Source organism: Leucopleurus acutus, assembly GCF_964270905.1.
Source record: "Leucopleurus acutus genome assembly, chromosome: 12".
Taxonomy (NCBI): Eukaryota; Metazoa; Chordata; class Mammalia; order Artiodactyla; family Delphinidae; genus Leucopleurus; species Leucopleurus acutus.
This window is the reverse complement of record NC_139154.1, coordinates 73,769,060-73,788,069: the sequence shown is the minus strand read 5'-3', so window position 1 is coordinate 73,788,069 and position 19,010 is coordinate 73,769,060. Positions and strand designations below refer to the sequence as shown.

Genomic DNA, 19,010 nt, shown 5'->3' with positions numbered 1-19,010 from the left:
GTTTTGTAAATCTAGTACCTCCCTGAAACACTTCCCTATGTTTGAAACTTACCCGCAGTCAATCAGCTACTCTACACCACATTGATTATTAATAACTTTCTACCTGTGGTTGATTAAAAGTTCATTCCTAACTTGATCCCCTTACTAAGCCTTACACTCTTCATGGTTTCCTTAGTTACCACTGACTGATCACGTCCATTGCAATTACAGCTGTCCTCCAAGGAGTCCTGACTTGGTGCAAAATTAACCTGGTACAAAACCAATTCTCAGTCAGTACCTAGGAGCTCCGAAGTTTCAATGAGCAATAAGCAAGATGCAATTCTCTAAAAAATATCTTGACTGAAGTTTCAAGGAAAGAATAAAAGAGAGGGAAACTGAGATAATGTACAAAGACCACCCACCCTTAAGTTTACTGCACAGAGCTTCCCAAAGCAACAGAAATTAAAGAGAGGAGAAAACCCACAACTTTTTACAAATATCCTGGATGAGATTCTTAAACATGGTTTCAGGCTTTTAAAATTCAAGATTAACTTCTCTCTGGAACTTCCTTCATAAACAGAGGGAAACTGACTGTGCAAATGACAGGTCCAGGATATAAATCAACTCCTGTTCTGAGAGCTAGCTGAAATGCCAGTGCATCCACTGCTTGCGAGTCAACAAGACGTCTCAGTGAAGTGGTGGAAAAGATACTCGTCAACACCTTGTAAGTGATGACTCTGGTAGAACGTAGTCCTGGGAGAAGCAGCCCCTAACCCCCCGAGCTTGTGCTCACCCAGCTGTCTTCATCTGGCACCACAACAGCAATGCGTCCTTGGCAGATTTCTTCTCTTTGTTGTCTTCAGTTTCCACGCTGATATCCTGGATCTAAGATTTACGAAGAAATATTAGACCAATAGATGCGTTAGCTTCCTAATAAGAGCCGCAGAAGAACAGGTCTGCATATACATAAAGAGTAAACTTTACATCAACAGCTAGCCCTGCAGACTGCCTACTCCAAGGGTCAACGAGAACTGCTTTCTGAAGCCAGGGTTCACTTCTTAGAAACACCAACCAGAACTACGTTCTCTACTTTGCACAAAGATAAGACTGAAGTGAAGACTAGTTACCTGCCTGACTTCCAAGAACCGATTAGGGGTCATTTCTACCCCCAACATAGCCCGTCCTCTCCAACTACAAGCTAGAACGGTGGTTCATACGGCTTGAACCTCAGCAGACTCTAGAAAAATGCCGTTTGTTTTCTCACAACCGGAGATTTTTTTACACCAGGGTGAGTGAGTCCTTCATTGATGAGGACAGTGCGTGCACCATTTCCTGAAAACGGACCCAAACTCTCAGAGAAAGAGTGCCCTTAAATGCTGTGCTTCCATGGTTGAATGCTTGTCTCCCACACCCGCACCAATTCTTATGCTGAAATTCTAAGCCCCACAGGTGATGGTGTTAAGAGGTAGGGCCTCTGGGAGATGCTTAAGTTATGAGGGTAGCGCCCTCATAAATGGGATTAGTGCCTTATAAAAGAGGCTCCAGAGAGATCCCTAGCACCTTCCACCATGTGAGGACACAATGAGAAGTATGCAACCCGGAAGAGGTCCCTCACCTGACCATGCTAGGACCCTGATCTCAGACTTACAGCCTCCAGAACCGTAAGCAATAAATTTCTACTGTATGGAAGCCACCCAATCTGTGGTACTTTGTTTCAGCAGCCTGAATGGACTAAGAGAGCCTGTGTTCATCAGCTACTCAGGCCGCTGATTCTCAACAGGACACAGAGCCTGGTCTACTGGCACCAAAGTCAGACTCTCTGGGTCCGAATCCAGGCTCCCCCACCTATCGCGTGTCCTTGGGCGAGTTCCTCGGCTTCCCCTCTGAGGGGTGGCTATCTCGTGCTGTACACTTGAACAAATGCAAAGTACAAAGGGCTGGGCTCTTAGTAAGGATCCAAACATGTCAGCTCTTTGGATCACGGGCTGCCTACCAGTTACGTGATTTTAAACAAATGCTCTAAATACCCCTTTGCCTTTAGTTCCTTGATTATAATGATAACATGTGGGATGGAGTCAGGGGAAAGGGTGTTGGCCTCTCTGTCAGCTCTAACCATTCCAGGCTTCCCTGTCCTGGCCCCTGTCAAAGGTCTTTCCATTTAATCTAGAAACACGCCCCAGAATTCTTTTTAAGAGAAAGTGGCAGGAGGAGGATAAAATACATACATGTAAGATTAAAAAGTTAGAAACTTTCAACTAGGAAAAACACCTAGAAAGTGAAATAATTACACTTCTAAAAAACATTCTCCATTTTTAACTGTTGTAAGTGAAGTCTGAGCTTGCATAAACTCCAAAGAGTGTGTAAGAATAACCTTCGCTCAAGGAGTAAGACACAGACTCACCAGGAAAGGCAGGTGGAATTTTACACATTAACCCCCATCAGCTTTCCTGTGCCTCAGTGTGAAGGGAATCTGTTTCCAGACTTGTTCTTTCAGAAACAATATCTACCCTTCTGAAATGAAGACAGCTCCCTATGTGGACCAGGCAAACTCGACGACTTTCATTCCAGTTTCTCACACCATCTTTTACTCTCTTTTAAGGGAAAGCGGCATAAAACCTGTCTGTCATCATCGGTATTTAATGCACACCTGCTACACACATCAGGGCAGGCCACGTCTTGGGGACTCTGGACACACACACACACACACAAAATGTAAGACAAGGTTGCACATTCAGGAGCTGGGGGGCGGTGGGGAGAGAGATCTTTGTAGATACATGGGATGCTTCACAGAGGACGCAGAATGTGAGCTGGGCCTTGGCTGGTGCAGAATCAATACATGTTTGTGGAGCGGGGGATGATTTGATAAAACTGCTGTGGGAGGCAGGGTCATGTCAGACACCAACCCTGCAGGCCATGCAGTGACATCAGCCTCAAAGGAAAGGGAGAAACTACGTAGCAGCATTTACAGGTTCAAGCACAGAAAAAGGCAAGCTGGCAGGAAGCTAATTAGTCAATGATGCAACCCAATTCATGCCGAGAATCCTGGAAAGGGCTGTGTGTGCCAGCTCCCCGTCACGGGCACAAGACCCGCTGTCAAGAGAGGCCACTGTCAGGACGCCCTTCCACGCTCTGATTACTACAGGCCAAAGGCAAGAGAAATAGGACTTTTTACTCTACAGAACTGAGGCGATGCTCCAGGAGAGTCCTGTTGGCCAAAGGCCCAGAGCAATAGTTAGTGAACACAATGGTATTCACTCTGTTTTCAAATCATTCAGGAACTAAATGACAGAAACGTGCAGAAGAGTTCTGTGTGCAAAATAAAGTCACTGATTGTTGCAATTAAATCTCCACTAACATGTCACCTTCACAGTGGTTCCCAGCCTCAGACCTATTTAATTAGAAGCGCTGGGGCTGGGACCAGGGAACCTGAATGAGTAAACGGCTTTCCCAAGGCAGGTCCAGGCTTAGGAACCCCCCATGCAGGGAGTGTCTCTGTACAGCTCTGGTTTGGTCCCCTACCCCCTCCCTACTCCCACATACCCACCCAGACCACTAAACTAGAGCTGCCCGATCCCGAGGGGAGCAGAAGGGAAATGATTGGTTAGAGGTTGATTTCAGCGTTTTAGTAAGAATACAAAGAGAGCTATAATTTGATTTCTGACATGGCCCTTTGTTGGTGAGATTTTTATTTACCTAGGGGAAAAAAAATCAATCAAACTTCATCAAAGGGGCTTAACAGGAAGGGAAGATACAGAGAACACAGCCACGGTGGAGACAGGACTGTTCGGACTTTTGTCTGCAGAGTAACCTGACGCTATGGTAAGAAGTGTTTCCTGAAATTCAGATTTTAACTGAAAAGCAGGAGCACGAAGCAACAGCCTGGAGAAAGAACCAGGAATCAGGCCGGAGCTGCTTCACAGACAAGCAAGGCTGCGCTCTCTTCCAAGGGGTCCGAAGCATGCGCAGCAGCCCTGACTGGCTGTGTGATCCCTGGCAAGGCTCCTCCCTGCCCTCAGAAAGTGAAGGAATTGGACAAAATGACCTTGAGAGGACCTTCTGGCTTAGAGTATTTCTATACTTAGAACCTTTCGCTCGGGTATAACAAACCCATAAAATCGTCACCAAGTCAAACAAGCATAAGGCTTTTTTGCACATCCCCCCTGAAAACTGCCTCCTCACATCCAAAGGAGAAGGAGAAGGTGAAAACAGAGCCCACACGTGTCACGATCCTAAGCAGCTTCACCGAAAGATATTCTATGATGCATGCCACAACCCGGCGAAGTTCAAACAGCCCAGTGGTAGAAACCTAGCATCGACCACATCCTTACACCTCTGCTCCTGAGAGCTGAGCAGCAGACACCAGACGTTTACAGTAGGTGTCGGTGAAGTGGTGGGCCGAGACGCAGCCCAGGAAACCCTCTTATTTGCCAGGAGAGTCAAGATTTTCAGGGGCTGGCAGAACTGAAGGAGGATATGATTAGCTGCCACATGCCTACAGGGCAGCCGAATGTGACCCGCCGCTCTGCACACCTGACTCTGAGACGACATTTCAACCTGGTCTTCCTGGTCCCTCTGGAATGGGGAGGCCAGTTTCACAGGGATGCTCACATCCAGGAGGGAGGCCGAATCGCCGGGCCAAGTCCCTTACCTGGAAGCGCAGGATGATGGTCCAGATAAGGCCGAGGGTCAGCCGGTGGTTCCCATCCACGATGTCGTGGGACCCCATGTTCTCAAGATGGACTCTCTGCTCCTTCAGGAACTGAAGGGCCTTGTCCACGTTCTCCAGACAGTGGATGCGCATTCGTCCCTTGGTGGGTTTAGGCTAAAACAGATGAGCAGAAGGTGGAAACGCATCATCCAAGAGGGCAGAAACCAGCTCAGAACTACAGCCCAGGAAGTGCACATGTGCCCATTCATGCAGCGCTTTCCGACCCATACCAAAACGTTAAAAAAACGTGCTCATTCAGTCCAAGGACAGAGTTTATCTAACAGCCTTAGAAAAGTTTACTTAAGGGATGGTAACCGATCACTCTTCAGAGGTTTTTGTTTAATCACGGAAGTGACACAATTTACAAAGGAGCACAGAAGCTGGAAGCTTAGAGAAAAAGGAACCCAATTTTCATAAAGAATTTCAGAGCTACTACTGCCACCCATATAATTTTTGCAGATGCACAGCGAAACACCTCTGAGGATTTTCTAGCTGCTTTAAACGTAAAAACAGGCTTGCCACCTGCTGGTTCGGGTTGTTTCCCAAGGTTGGCTCAAAATGAAAAAGGGGGGACACTCCACCAAATCCGCAGAATTTTCAAGTGCTGGTTTTGTGAGGGTGATGGAGGGGGGTTGAGTAAAAGGGTGTGACTTACTGGAAAGAAAGGATAAAGTAAGAAAAATATGAGAGTAGTCTAATTTGACTACCTCAAATGTCTATTCCTTTTAATCAGTTATATCTAAATCAAAAAAAGGCGTTTTCAAGGTGAGCATTTTAAATAAACAAAGCAATAGGTAAAGATACACACACACACACACACTCGAAATTTTCAACGGGTCTCTATCATCTCCTGTGTCAAGAACAAGCTCATGCCTCCATCGCCCGCCCCCATCCTTCCCACCCTCCTCTCTATCGCCCATTACTCCCCCTTCTAGCTGAGGGTGCACCTCCGGCTGATCTCGTTACTCCACAAAGCTGCCACCAGGTTGCCCACACCCCCCTGGCCAGAAGATGAACCTGACCTGGCTGCCATCCTACCTCCTCAGCCAACTCATTGTAACCCACCCACCTTTCAAGGTTCAGGTCAAGGTACATCTTTCCTTCTAGGCATCATTCCCAACCATTCTAGTTCTCACAGGTCTCCCCTTCCCCCCCAAACCTATACATCTGTGGTGGACCACAGAGTTCAGGAACTAATCACATATCTTATATTTTTGCTGTTATTTCGTATGTGTTGTTCTTATTACTTCCAACTTGACTACTGGCTTGAGAGCAGGTATAATGCTTTATATTCCTGCTGTATTCTCGGTGGCCTCTGGTTCGGTTCAGAGCCCAAGGCCTACATGGAGTGACCTGAACGCCCACAGATGGACTGGGTAATGGTGTGTGCTATGAGCCGGCCTCACAGAGGAAAGGCAGCCCGGTGTGCAGCAACCTGAGCACACGCAGGTGTGGGCGTAGCTAGTCCTATGGTAAGGTCTTGCCTGCTTCCCACTTTACCCTCTGTAGCTGAGATCCTCAGTTAAGTGCTAGACGGAAAACATTTAAAGAGAAGATAACTTGGCTAACAAGTGACCACTTTAAGTACCCAGTCTCAGATTACGTTATTTTTTTTCTTGACTTTCTCTTCTACAAGAAAGGACTGGCAAGCATACAAGAATGTGCCTTGACCCCGAGGAAATAAGATTATGGCCAGAGGCCTTACCACAAGTGGCAGATTTTTTCAAATAATTGCAATGGAAAAAGAAATGTCTCTAAAAGTCAAGCTTTTCACGCTCCAGTCGGCCCTCCGTACCCGCGGCAAGTCCTGGAACCAATCCGTCTTCGGGCATCGAGGGAAGTCTGCACTGTAGGAGTTTACTTACAACCTCCCCCAACCCCCACCCCCCGCAAAAAGGCATCGTCTCTCAGAAACGTCACAACTAATACATTTCAGGTATGTCAGAAATGCTAGGATTTGTTATTCATGTTAGGTCAAGTGATAACATTACATCAAAATCAAGCAATATGGCGAGGTAAGAAAAAGGCCAGGTATTTAAAACAGAAAGCGGTGGACTCCATCTAAGATTCCGTGAGCGACTGCCTAGACACAGCCTGAGGCCGACACTGGAGCCCCCTTCTTCCAAGGCGCGCCCAGCAGCCTCCTCCCATGGGTCCCCTCCTAACAGGGGAGATGGCCCTGACGGAGGGGGGTGTGCCCAGAGCCCTCAGGGGAGAAGTCCCCGGACTCGGCACCCGGTTCTCGCGGGCCAGCTTTCGGTTCTCATTTTCTCTGGATCGGCGGTCATTTCTTGAGGTTGACAAAGTGACCACCCACAGCGGTTCCTTCTTCTTGTGTCCAGGTGGCTCCTGCTGAAACTCTGTTCAGAGTCGAGGGGTGGGGATTAACTGCCTCTAAGGAAGCATGTGAATTCTGGGGCAGGGGCTCCTGACATTTCTCATTGCTCTACAGAGGCTTCTTCCTCTTGTCTCTTTAATGCCTGTGCCCTGACCAGCGAGCCTGTGACCAAACAGCGTGTGTCAGGCACCATACGCCCAGGACTGCAGAGCAACAGGGATGGAAGCGTTCTCCTAATGGCAGCAGGTATCTGCAAGGCCAGAAAGGGTTTTGTCCTAACTGAGTGTGAGAGGAACAGTGTGGATGGAATTACAATTGGTAAAGTTAATTTGAGTACCAGGACCCACAAAAGGGAGGCCACCCCAGGGGCTCAGCCCACGTCACAAACCTAAGTCAGACTGCCCTTGAGGGAAACAGCTGTCAAGGAGCCCCAACACACACCCATCACAGTCCTCCAGCTCACCGCGCCCCAGAAAACAGGACCCGCTCGCCTCCCAAGGAAACTTCCAACCTCCTAGCCAGTCACGCCCTGTTCCTGCGCTGCCCCTTTTCTAACCTCTTGCCCCAAATCCCTAGGGAAGCATGCTCCACCACTTGTGAGGCACTGCACGCCTCTGTCCACGGACTGTGTCCCCTTGAATAAAGGACATCAAACTCTTTACTAAATTGTTTAGTTCTGTCATCTGACAGAAGGGCCTGAGCAACAGGAGAACAAGGAATAGGCTGGGGGCTGCCAGGACCTTCCCAGGTTGCAGCAGGCATAACTCTACAGTTGGTCCTCGTAGACTTTATCTTGAAAAACTCAACTTCAAACGCACGTGAGACACCGCTCAAGCCTCTGTTCTCTCGTTACAAAATCCCAGCCGACTGTGTGTTCATTTCCACGTGAGTATGGGGTGCAAGGGTGTGGGGGGGGAGGGCTGTGAGAGGGGTCCAAACGCTGTCCTGCAGGCTGGAAAAGCCCAATGCCACGTGGCAGGGGCGCCGTGCTGATGCTGACTGGCCATGCCAGGTGGGATCTGAGGATGGTTCACCCCAGACCTGGACACAACGTAAGTCCCCTCCAGCACCAGCCATCAGAGACACTAGTGCATGGGAACACAAAGGAAGGAACTAAAATAAAAACGGCAAAGAAACATCTCTGGGTAAATGATCAGACTTTATCAAATGGTTAAAAAACAAACCTCACCAATTTCCAAAAGTCAGAGGAAATGGCAAACTTTCAGGAGACCCCCCTCACCCCACTTGGGTTTTTTTTGCAATTCTCCCAAAAATCAAACCAAGATTTGGGGGGATGATACCCTGTTCTTCTCCCCCTAAAGTTTTTTTATTTTTAATTTTCCTACTGCTCCTGGCCTTTATATCTTTTAAAACATAAAACGTGAAAAAACTGGATCTCTGCATATACTTTTGTTGGGCAATTCAGTGTAGAAGATGATGTTAATGTTAAAATGCCCACCTTTAAGTTACAATTTCCCCACTTTCTAGCAAATCAGTGCCTTACTTCTCAAATGTCTGTTTATCCATAACATGGGGATAATATGAATAATTATCTCAAAGGGCCGCTACATAAATGAAATGGTGAACTAATGATTATGGTGTTCTCAAACCCACAAAGTGTGTCTACCAACAGGGGTGCCTCAAGGATTTTCCTCCCAACGATTCTACTTAAAAGAGGGGGCTCTCCCTCTCCATGCCACTTGGGCTTCAAACTGTTTAGAAATACGGCTTCCCTGGTGGCGCAGTGGTTGAGAGTCCGCCTGCCGATGCAGGGGACACGGGTTCGTGCCCCGGTCCGGGAAGATCCCACATGCCGCGGAGCGGCTGGGCCCGTGAGCCGTGGCCGCTGAGCCTGCGCGTCCGGAGCCTGTGCTCCGCAATGGGAGAGGCCACAGCAGTGAGAGGCCCGCGTACCGCAAAAAAAAAAAAAAAAAAAACTGTTTAGAAATAACACACCTCTCTGCTAGACAACAGGAAATGTTCAGGGTCTAGATAGAACTCTCCCACTGAGAGGCAGAGAAGTTGGTCTACGTCAGCTGAAAGGCAAATTTAATACCAGAAGGGAATGTGCCCCCAAATAATGGTAATGATATTACTCTTCTAATCCTGACACCCCAAACTAAACTCTGGACAGAAATAAAAGGAAAAGGTGGTAGAGAAAACTTATGACTGGCTGGTGCCTGGAGGGAGGGGAGATAGGACAAGAGAGCGGAAAGGACGTGAAAACACCCAAACCTCAACACTTAAGGCCTCTATACACAGTAAGACCTCTATGACTCAGAGCTTACTAGGAAACAAGGCTGGAAAGCATGATTTACAGAGATATTTTAAATATTACTGTTATGCTGTGCAGCTAGTAATTCAAACTAGGCTAAATGTTGAGCAGTGAAAGTTGCTTCACTGCCTCACTATACCTCTCTCTCTCTCTTTTTCAAACACTTTCCCACATTTCATCTCAACTGAAGCTCACTCATCTTCGGTGGCATATTAACCCCTTTTTAAGCCAAAAGAATAAACCAGACGTGGCGTGATTAGATGATGTACGGGCAGCACAAGGAGGGGGAGTAAGAATCAAGACTAAAACTCAAGAATACCAACTCCTGGAACTCATGTTGTATCTGCTTCAGAGAGGGCTTCCCAAGTGTTTTAAGGCACGGTACCTCGGCAAGTTTAGGGGGCAATCACTACAGGGAGTTTATTTTAGAAGGGTTAATGATCGCACAGAACTATATACACTGAAACACACTGGGTCATATAAATGGCAAAACTCCCAAGATCTAAAAATCCTTAGCTGCCATTTCCTGTGCCACTATGTTAACCTGTTAGGTGGTTTACATTTAATCCTCACACTAACACTGCACAGCAATAATTATTGTTATTCTTGTCATTTTGCAGATGAGAACATGCCGGTTTAGAGGGGTGAGGTGATGGCGCACGGCTGGCTGGTGTGCGGTGAGCCGGGATTCCAGAGCGCGTCCTCTTCCTGCTACACCGGGAACCGAGAGCAGTACACACACGTCTACGTGAAAGGAAATTACGAGGCTGGGTTCCCATCTGGCAGACAGTTTTCCCTTTTTTTTAAAAGAGCTATTTTTATTTTACTCAGCTTCCATCTTCTCCAGAGGAAGAAGAGATAACAATGGAGAGAACGGAACACAGTGCACCTGGGGGAGGGGTGCATCGCTCAGGGATAAACACGAGCCACGCCCCAAGAGTGACTCGCTCTGCCAAGGAAAGGAACCTTCCCCGTCTCGTCTCCACGAATTACTGTCAAGTTCCTAGTGCGACACAGGTCCGTTCCCACGGTAACATGCGCATTTCTGTCCTCTGGGTCCTTTCTGATGGGGCAGTTTGAGATGCCACTTGGGAGGCAAAGATCAATACCAGACTCGTGTGCAACTCAAGCAAGGGGGGCTCTGCAGGCATGGGCTCCTCTGAGGAAATGCCAATTTTTACGGATCCTCCTTCAAATCAATCTAACAAGTGTCCCTGCTCTTCCGCACCAGGGCCTGTGGGCCTGTGTTTTGCGGGTGCTTTTCCTGTTTCCCCTTCCCAAGGTCCCTTCTAGTCCCAAATCTTTACCAACCACAGCTCTAACCCATCTGGGCCTTACTCCAGACCCATCTTCTTTCCAACTCCAAAGGAGGAGTGGGAATTACAGGGCTAACTAACCAACCTCCAGACACTGACAATATAATCCTGATTGCTTATTAGAGCAGCTGCCCCTGAGAAGCCCTGCCTCTGAGAAGCGGTGTGGTCCTGGGCAAATTCGCCCAGTGGGCCCAAGGCCCTTAGAAAGGAAGGAGGGAGCTGGATGCTGCCCCACCCCCACCCCCCCATGGCTCTGCCCGGACCGTCACTCAGCCTGGAGTCTGGATCGATTACACGCTGTGGGGCATCAGGATTTGCAGAACTGTGGAGTACTCACGATGGCAGGCTTTTTGTCAGAGTCTAGAGATGGAAAAGAAAAAGCAAATGTTTCCTGGAGCCATTTTTAGCCTCCTTGAATAGAAGAGGAAGACATAAGAGAGGATTCCTGGCAGGGTATTTTGGGGGGACCCTGGGGAGCTGGGCCACTCTTCTACCCTGGTAAGCCCCACTCCTTCTGATTTTCTTCATGGGTATCCAAAGCCACCCTGAAGCCACCTGGAGCAACAGCTCTCCAAGGGTTGCAGGGTAGACAGAACACCAATCCTGGGAACTGGGAGAGGCCAACTGCCATATGCCAGCTGGATGGCCTTGATGGCCTACAGGGCCTATGAAATAAAGGGATCTAACTTAGTGGCCACTCAAGTCCCTTCCAGCTATGAAATACAACCTATGTGTTGGAGGGTGAAAGACTCACTAGCATGCCAGGTGAATTCTAAAGTGCCTCCTGATCTCTCGTTTAGGTGAAGAAGAAATAGAGAAAAGACACTACTGGTCTCAGTATATCAGAGCAATGGATACTTGCTTATATTTTTGCCTTTTAATACAGAGGGTAGGATGGGATAGGGATTTGGGGATAGGAACTCCAAAATCTCCTCTGACACAACAGTCAAACTCATTTCACATTATGTCCCCAAACACCTCCCTACATATCACACTTTGAGCTTTAAGAATAGTATAAACGATTCTTGCCCAATTAAAATTAAACAGGAAACAACATACTTTGTTCCATTAATTCCTGCCCGTCTCCTTCCTGGTTGGGACCCACCCCCAAGGAGAATCTTCTCCTTTAGCAGGGCTCAATGAGAAAGGAGGGGACCAACAGACAGGAGAGTAGGCTGCAGTCCAAGTTATATTCCTCAGTAGTGATACTGGCCTTGGGCGAGGCCCTGGTCACTCACTGCCTGTTTCTCCTATAAAGTGTAAGTTGTCCCCTTGATTAGACTGTGAGAACTAAACACATTATGCGTGTGACAGAAAACACTAAAAGTGACTGACCATCATCACTCCTTCCAAAAACAAACTCCAATTCAGCCAGGATGCTTTCCCTACACCTGTTCCCTCCTGCCACCCACCCCCAAGCGCTCTCTTCACTCTTCCTCACGGCTGACACACGGCCCCTCCTTGACACCCCATCCAGAAGGCCCGTTTCCCCTTCTGAACTCTAGGGCTTTGGGGCCATTCATTCAGTACTTTATCACATGGTATTACTATTACCTGTTACTATTAATTCACTTTTAGTATTTGTGCAACTAGACCTGAATTTAACAGGGGCATTCTTCTGTGTCTGGTTGTTTAGAACAAAAGCAAATTCTCCCACACAAGAGACATTACAAATAACAGGAAGGTTCTGTGGCCAGTCCATAAAACCCCGTTTCTACAACAATACATGCCAGCATGTTCTCCTAACAAAGGCTCTAGGTAAAACGCACTCAGGGTAGTTCAACGTAAGATTTACTTAAGGCTTAGCAAATCTCATGGTAAATCTATCGTCTCCACCTAGCTCAGCCTGTTTTGGAATTAACGGTGGTAAAAAAAAAAAAAAAAAAAAAAAAAAAATCCTCTTTTTGTTGCACTGTCTTCTTTGAGATTGATTAACAGAATAAGAAGACAGAATATCAGGAAAACATCAAGCAACCCCAAATTAGTGATACCTGCTATTGGAAATGGCAGGGGCTGGGGGGCTGGGGGGAGGGCAGAAGTGTTCAGAAAACCTTGTCCTCTCGGTCAGAGGCGAGGGCTCGGTCTGGCAGGAGCAAGGCAGGAAACTGTCTTATTCAGACCCATCCGTCATGCTGAGGCCCACGGAGGGAAGGGGGCAGGCACTGGCCAACTTCGAACCTGGATGAGGAGCCGTGGGCTCCACTTCACCCCCGAAGTCCAGAGGCCCCGCTCCCTCCAAATGTCAGTGGGTTGTGCAGGACTTTACCCCTCAAGTCCCGTTTCTCATCTGGCCCTGGGGCCTAGGACCAATGAGGAAGGGACCAGCACAGTGACCGCTTTTACCTGGTCAGTTGATGCTGTAAAGGGTAGTCTATATTCTTTTTTCTTCTTCTTTTTTTTTTTTTGCGGTACGCAGGCCTCTCACTGTTGTGGCCTCTCCCATTGCGGAGCACAGGCTCTGGACGCGCAGGCTCAGTGGCCATGGCTCACGGGCCCAGCCGCTCCGCGGCATGTGGGATCTTCCCGGACCGGGGCACGAACCCGTGTCCCCCGCATCGGCAGGCGGACTCTCAACCACTGCGCCACCAGGGAAGCCCCGGTCTATATTCTTTATGGAACTTTAAAGCAAGATATTTATGAACTTATAGTACATGGTAATTTCAGAGTAACACATTGGAAAGGAAAGGTTTTCTCTGTCATCAACCCAGTCCTGATTAGCAGCAGCTTCCGGGCTCAGCCAAAGAGTTTCCTCACTGCTCCAGGATCTGACATACCTTGCGGCAAAGAGAGCGACAACTTCCGGACACAGATCCCGCCCAAGTCAGGACCAGACGTGAGGATTCCTGCCCTCTCATGTTCCCCAGTACATTGGAATCAAGTGCCTTGATAACCCAAAATGCCTACCCAAAACCTGCTCAAATCTAACTCAAATTTTATTAAGCCGAAATACAGGGCGGGGTTAGGGTGGAATGCTCTGGATCATTAAGCTAATGTATTTCTTTGAACTTCACTCAGTAAAAATAAGACAAATTTCCCCCTCTGTAAAGAGGGATGAGCTGGCTCCAAGAATCTATTCATAAAATAAATTTAGATACTGCAGTCCCTCAAACATTTACCTACTACCTACTGTCAAGCTGGTGGTAAATGCTGGCGCTGAAATGCCGATGGAGACATGGCTCCAGATGGAGTGCAAATGTTTATGTGACCCGGGGCTTTGGATCACTGGTGCAGAAAGCCCAGCGCTGACTGAACGTTATCTGATGACACAACCGTTTAGCTGTGGACATTAATTTACCCAGGCCTGGAAGCTCTAGCAACCTCATTTGTTTTGGAATCTGAAGATGCAAGAATCCTTTGGGGCAAGCCCTCATGGATGGATGTCCTCTCCTGCAGGGAGGGTCTCTTAACGTTGAGTCCCTGGCAGCCTCTGCAGCCAACAGCAGAGTGTGGTCTGTGTCCCTTCCAGAAGGCTCCATGAACCAAATAAACCATGGGGCCAAAGAGGCCGAAAATCTCCAGGACAAATGAACAAGAGCTGTAGCTCACTCTATCTATGGTATCCTTACTTTTGGAGTAAGAAAGATTAATCAGACTGCCCAAACTATAGTCACAAGTTGGCTGTGAGGAAAGGATAATAAAAGAAGTCAAGGCTCTTGGGGTTTTACAAAGTGGTAAGTCATGGCTAAACACAGCTTCTGCCACTGACTGCCTGAGAGGATGGAGATGGCAGCCCTCTCATGTTTCTCCATCTCTACTCTCCCAGGCCTCTGGGTCACTGCAAAAAAAAAAAAAAATATATATATATATATATATATATATATAAATATACAGACTGCTGGCAGCAAATAAACAGAGGAGTGGGAGGTATCTGCAAACAAGCAAGAATTATGCTTTGCTGGTTGCTTTTCTTCTCCCTAATGTTTTTGCTGCCCTTTCCAGAATAAAGGGCAAAGGGTCTGATCCCATTTATTATGTGGACATTATCAAGGACACAATCTCCTTGGTATGAAAGAATTATGGACCTTCCAGGGTGAACAATTTACTCCCCACAGCCCTGAAGACGGGACCCTGTTGGGACAAAAATTAATGTTCAAACTAATTTCTAGTTTCAGGTGACCTTTAATGATTTTTTTTTTAAGCTACTTTCAAAACATCATTCAAAAAAAAAAATCAATAGACAATCATACTAGGTTAAACATTAAAAGGGAAAAAAATGTGGGGCGGTTGAGAAAGTCTGGTTACCAAAATTGTATTTAAAGATGAATATCACAATAATTCTGGCCTAGACTCACGTCAAAAAACAAACCAAAGTGACCGGCCCTCCCCGTGTGGACCCACTGCTCCCACTTCCACCTTACAAACCGCCTTCAGGGAGGCATCACAGTCGTGGAGGCAGAAGCCTCCTTTGTTTATCCAGTGTGTCTAGCTTGACCCACAGCCTCTCAAGAAGACGAGGCAACAAAATGTGCACGCTCAGGGAACAAAGAGCATGTGGACAAAAGGCACTGAGGATGAGACGGGGCTTCACTGTCTCTTAGAGGAGGCTGTTCTTGAACGGAGGGGCAGGGAAAGGGAAACCTGACTGTTCTTACCCGGGTTCAAAGGGGCCATTCTGTCTGTGGGCTAATGACAGGACAGGGTACACCTGCAGCCCCTTGCCTGTGGTCGGAGGTGTGTGGGTTGGTCTGCATGCAGACCCACCGCGGTTGTCAAGTTACAGGGTGGAGCTCGAGTTAAAAGTAAGGCTTTCTGCCAGCCCTGCCAACCACCAGCATCATGTTTTCCCGGTGATGTCACTGCAGATGTGGGCTCGATCCCTGGGCGCCAGCCTGCCTTTGGCTGGGCCGCCACCAGCACCTATGGAACTGCCTGTGCTCCGGCAGATGACAGCACCCATTTCCACACCAAGGCGAGACAAAACCTGTTGGGTCAGTTACAATGACTGGTTTAAGATTCCTCAGTTTAAGGTCCATAGACAAAAGCCACATCAGAGACAGCCACGGCAGCTCTGGGAAACAGAATGGGGAGAACAGTTTCAGTGGAGGCTGACAACTCCCCTGCCCAAAAAGGCTCGGAGGAATTCATCAAAGCTCCAAGTCTCCAAGGAGACACAGCACCAGCCCCTCCCTCCACCCTCAAAACAAAAAGTGTGCACGGAAGAAACCAAAAATACACCAGGGACCACTGAAGTCAGTTCCTGCCACCTTAAAACAGCAGCTCAGATTTTCCAGAGGATCAGTAAGACACAAATTTAAAATTATTCCGTGATCTCAAGGGATACAGGTACACCCTGGAGCCAGCACCCAAGGCCGGCCCTTAAATTCCCAGCACCGTGCCCTGTTCAGCCAAGATCTTTCCGACCAAAGGGAGTGACCTTGCAAGTAACCAGAATGAAGCCTCTTCATTACAGTTCAGGAAAATCACCCAGACTCAGAGTGTCACCCTGGAGCTTCCCCCAGCGCACTCATCTCACTTATCAAGAGTCTCCTCCTCAAAAACATCAACCATTAACCGCAGAAGTCAACAGGAGACAGGTCCACACGTGATTTTTCAAAAAAACATTTTCCCGCCCACAGCGCCCCGCACTTCACATCCCCTCTTACCAGTCTCTCTCCGGAGAGGACCTCCAGCAGCTTGATGAGCATCCGTCCATCCCGGAGGTCAGTGTACAGGTCTGTGATCCGGCAGGACACCCGGGCGAGGTGGGAGTTGACCCACTTGGTGAAGGTCTTCTTCTGCACGGCTTCACGTTCATCTGCAAGCAGAGGAGAGCTCGCTTTACCACCAACCACAGCCTGGGCAGTGGTGGGCGTGTGCCAGCGGGGACATGAGACCCTGGCCAAAGGAAGAAGAGCAAAAGTCAACTGTAATGAACCTTAGCTCCTCTAAAGCACGGTCAACCATTCGCCAACAGAGGAACCATACAATCCCTGAACGCTGGAGCCCCTAAAGCATAACCACCAGCAGAGCATCCTTTGCTCACACTCATCTCATTCCTCCCACCTCTGCTGAGGAGGCAACACGACGGAGGAGGTCACGGTGGGGTCCTGTGCAGCCCTGCCCGATAGTATAATACTTGACTGGTAACGTTTCTAACGTGGGTGTCAGCTATTATTCCTCCCCAGTGTGGGGGACGCACACAGTACTCAGAAGGACCTGGGGCAGAAGAGCTCAGGAGACAGCCAGAAATTGCTTCCCTCAGGTACAAAGGATCAGGCAACACCTGATGAGATAAATTCACTCATGACCTTGATCTGCTGAGTGGGATGTTCAGTGAACAGCAGAGAAAATGGTGGGCAGCATCGCAGAGTACAAGGAGGCCTGGCCAGGCACCGGGAGAGCAGGGCCTGGGCCCGAGGTTGAGGTTTCGTCAAAAACGTGCTGAGACACTGGGCTCAGTATCCCCTTCCGTAAAGTGAGTGGACGACTATCATCTCCAAACTTCAACCGTTCCTTGAAAAGGCAACTGCTGGTTTATGGTCCAAAGTGGGGTAGTTGCACGTCTAAATCATCCAGGAAACAGTATTAAGTTTTCCAAGCCTCAGGGATCAAGTTCTGTCCAATTCAAAGCACAAAACTCTAGACACACATGCCTAGAACCGGCTCTTCACATTTCATACAAATAGGCTTCCCATCTTCTTGCCTCTGCAGAATGTTCTAAATGCAGGCTGTTGAAGGTCTTCCACAGGGATCCACCGAATGTGCCCTGGACCCACCGACTCACACTCCCTGACTGTCCTCTACTGAGCTACCCTTTCGTCACATACTCACCCTACTTCCAGTTCCATCAGCATAAATCTGTCCCAAAAAGGACCCAAGACTTCCTCCTTTCAGCGTTAGGCCCAAACCCACCAAGATGTTTATGAGCCAATCTACAAAAAAGGGAGCAGACTCCAACAACTTTTTGTGTATTTCAGCCACTGAGTGACAGCTAAAAAGCCACCCTTGCTGATGGGGCACGAACTTGGTGGCCTGGGTGTACTGGGTTCCCAGGCTGGCCAGGGTATCCTGGGAATATCTGCCTGGAAGGCTCTGCTGAGGCCTCCACCCACCACAGGGAGGGAACGAGGCAGAGGCAAAAAGAGATGAGCCTTTACCGCTGCCAACCTGGCAGGTGAGGCCACCGCGCCACCTGCCAAGACAGCCGCCCACCTTCGAAGCCAGCAGCTCCTCCTGGCCCAGCCTTCCCCTGAGGGAACAACAGCCCGCCAGAGGGAAAGAGGGCCTTGCCTTGCAACAAAGGCCAACTGAAAGCAAGGGATCAGAAAGGGCAGGATAGGGGGAACAAGGAAAAAGGCAGTGAGGGGCACAGTGCAGACTGAAAAACGACCTGCACCAATAACATCATGATCGGTCGCAGAGAAAAGATCCCATGCATTATTCATCACACAATCATCATGATGGACGGTAACTTTATGACAGCGACACAGAAGCTGTATTTTTTGGCCGAAGGTTGGCTGTTTTGAAAGAGCAGGTCCAGAGCAGAGTACACAGACACATGAAGCTTCTCCTAGGGACAAGTCACAGATGGCAAGTAACTCGAGGTTCAGGTGCATTTAGGGTCAACTAATTTTTTTCTAAATTATAATATCTTTTGTGTGCTACACAGTTGGAAATGTCTCTAATAAAGCCCTCGATGGGTATCCTAGGTTGTTATTAAAGGGTCTTGGGCTCCAAATCACTACCACACCCAGCCTATCACAGGAACAAGGTCCAAATGAAAACCTGCTTGGATTAAGTTATTTCTAAATAAACAAGTACCAAATGTGTCCCCAGCCAACTGTCACCGCTTCGGGTGAATCTCACGTTACAGAAACACCCCCGGCTTCTTTCAGGTTCTGAATTAACAGGTTCCTTTACGAGGAGATTCGAGGATCTCCTCCTAAAGACAGTGCGCTCCCACAGCACCCTGTCCTGAAGAGCTGGAGGCTAACTCCAACCCTCCTCCCCACGAAGATGCAAGCAAACAAAGAGGTTACGGGCGGAGCAGAGGGAACTGAGTGGAAATAGGACACGCTGAGGATCTGTGAGGGGACGGCTCCCCAAGGCTGCTGGGGTCCTCAGAACCTCCTGGAAGAAGGGAGGAAAGAAGAGAAGGAAGAGAAGTTCAAAACTAAACTTAAACAAGGAATGAGAGCTTGCTCTCCTGCTCCCCAGCTCTCTACTCTGCCCCCGGCCTCAGGAGCAGGCTCCAGGTAGCGTGAGCATGCTAGAAAAATCACGGAGGGCTCAAGTTCCTCGGGCTTACTGGAAAAGGCATGGAAGATTCCATCCAGGGACTGGACCAGAATCAACACCCTTACGACACACAAGGGGCAGGAAACGGGCTCAGCCGGGAGACACAAAGCCCGGCCAACTCAACGTGTCCTCTTACAATGGAGCACTTGGTGAACA

At 48.5% G+C, this 19,010-nt stretch overlaps 1 protein-coding gene across 6 annotated transcripts in view; it reads right to left on the bottom strand.

The window, feature by feature from the left end:
• The window catches only part of SPTBN1 (spectrin beta, non-erythrocytic 1), a 196,124-nt gene that overhangs the window by 52,501 nt on the left and 124,613 nt on the right, over positions 1–19,010 (bottom strand). For 5 of the 6 annotated variants that reach the window (XM_082852264.1, XM_082852266.1, XM_082852265.1 and 2 more), the window contains 3 exons: positions 16,220–16,371; positions 4,628–4,801; positions 773–864 (listed from right to left, as the gene is read on the bottom strand). In XM_082852264.1, the coding sequence (XP_082708390.1) occupies positions 773–864; positions 4,628–4,801; positions 16,220–16,371 (418 nt within the window). Of the gene's footprint in view, positions 1–772; positions 865–4,627; positions 4,802–12,959; positions 13,248–16,219; positions 16,372–19,010 lie in introns of those variants that run through there. The other variant, XM_082852269.1, reaches the window with a different exon arrangement.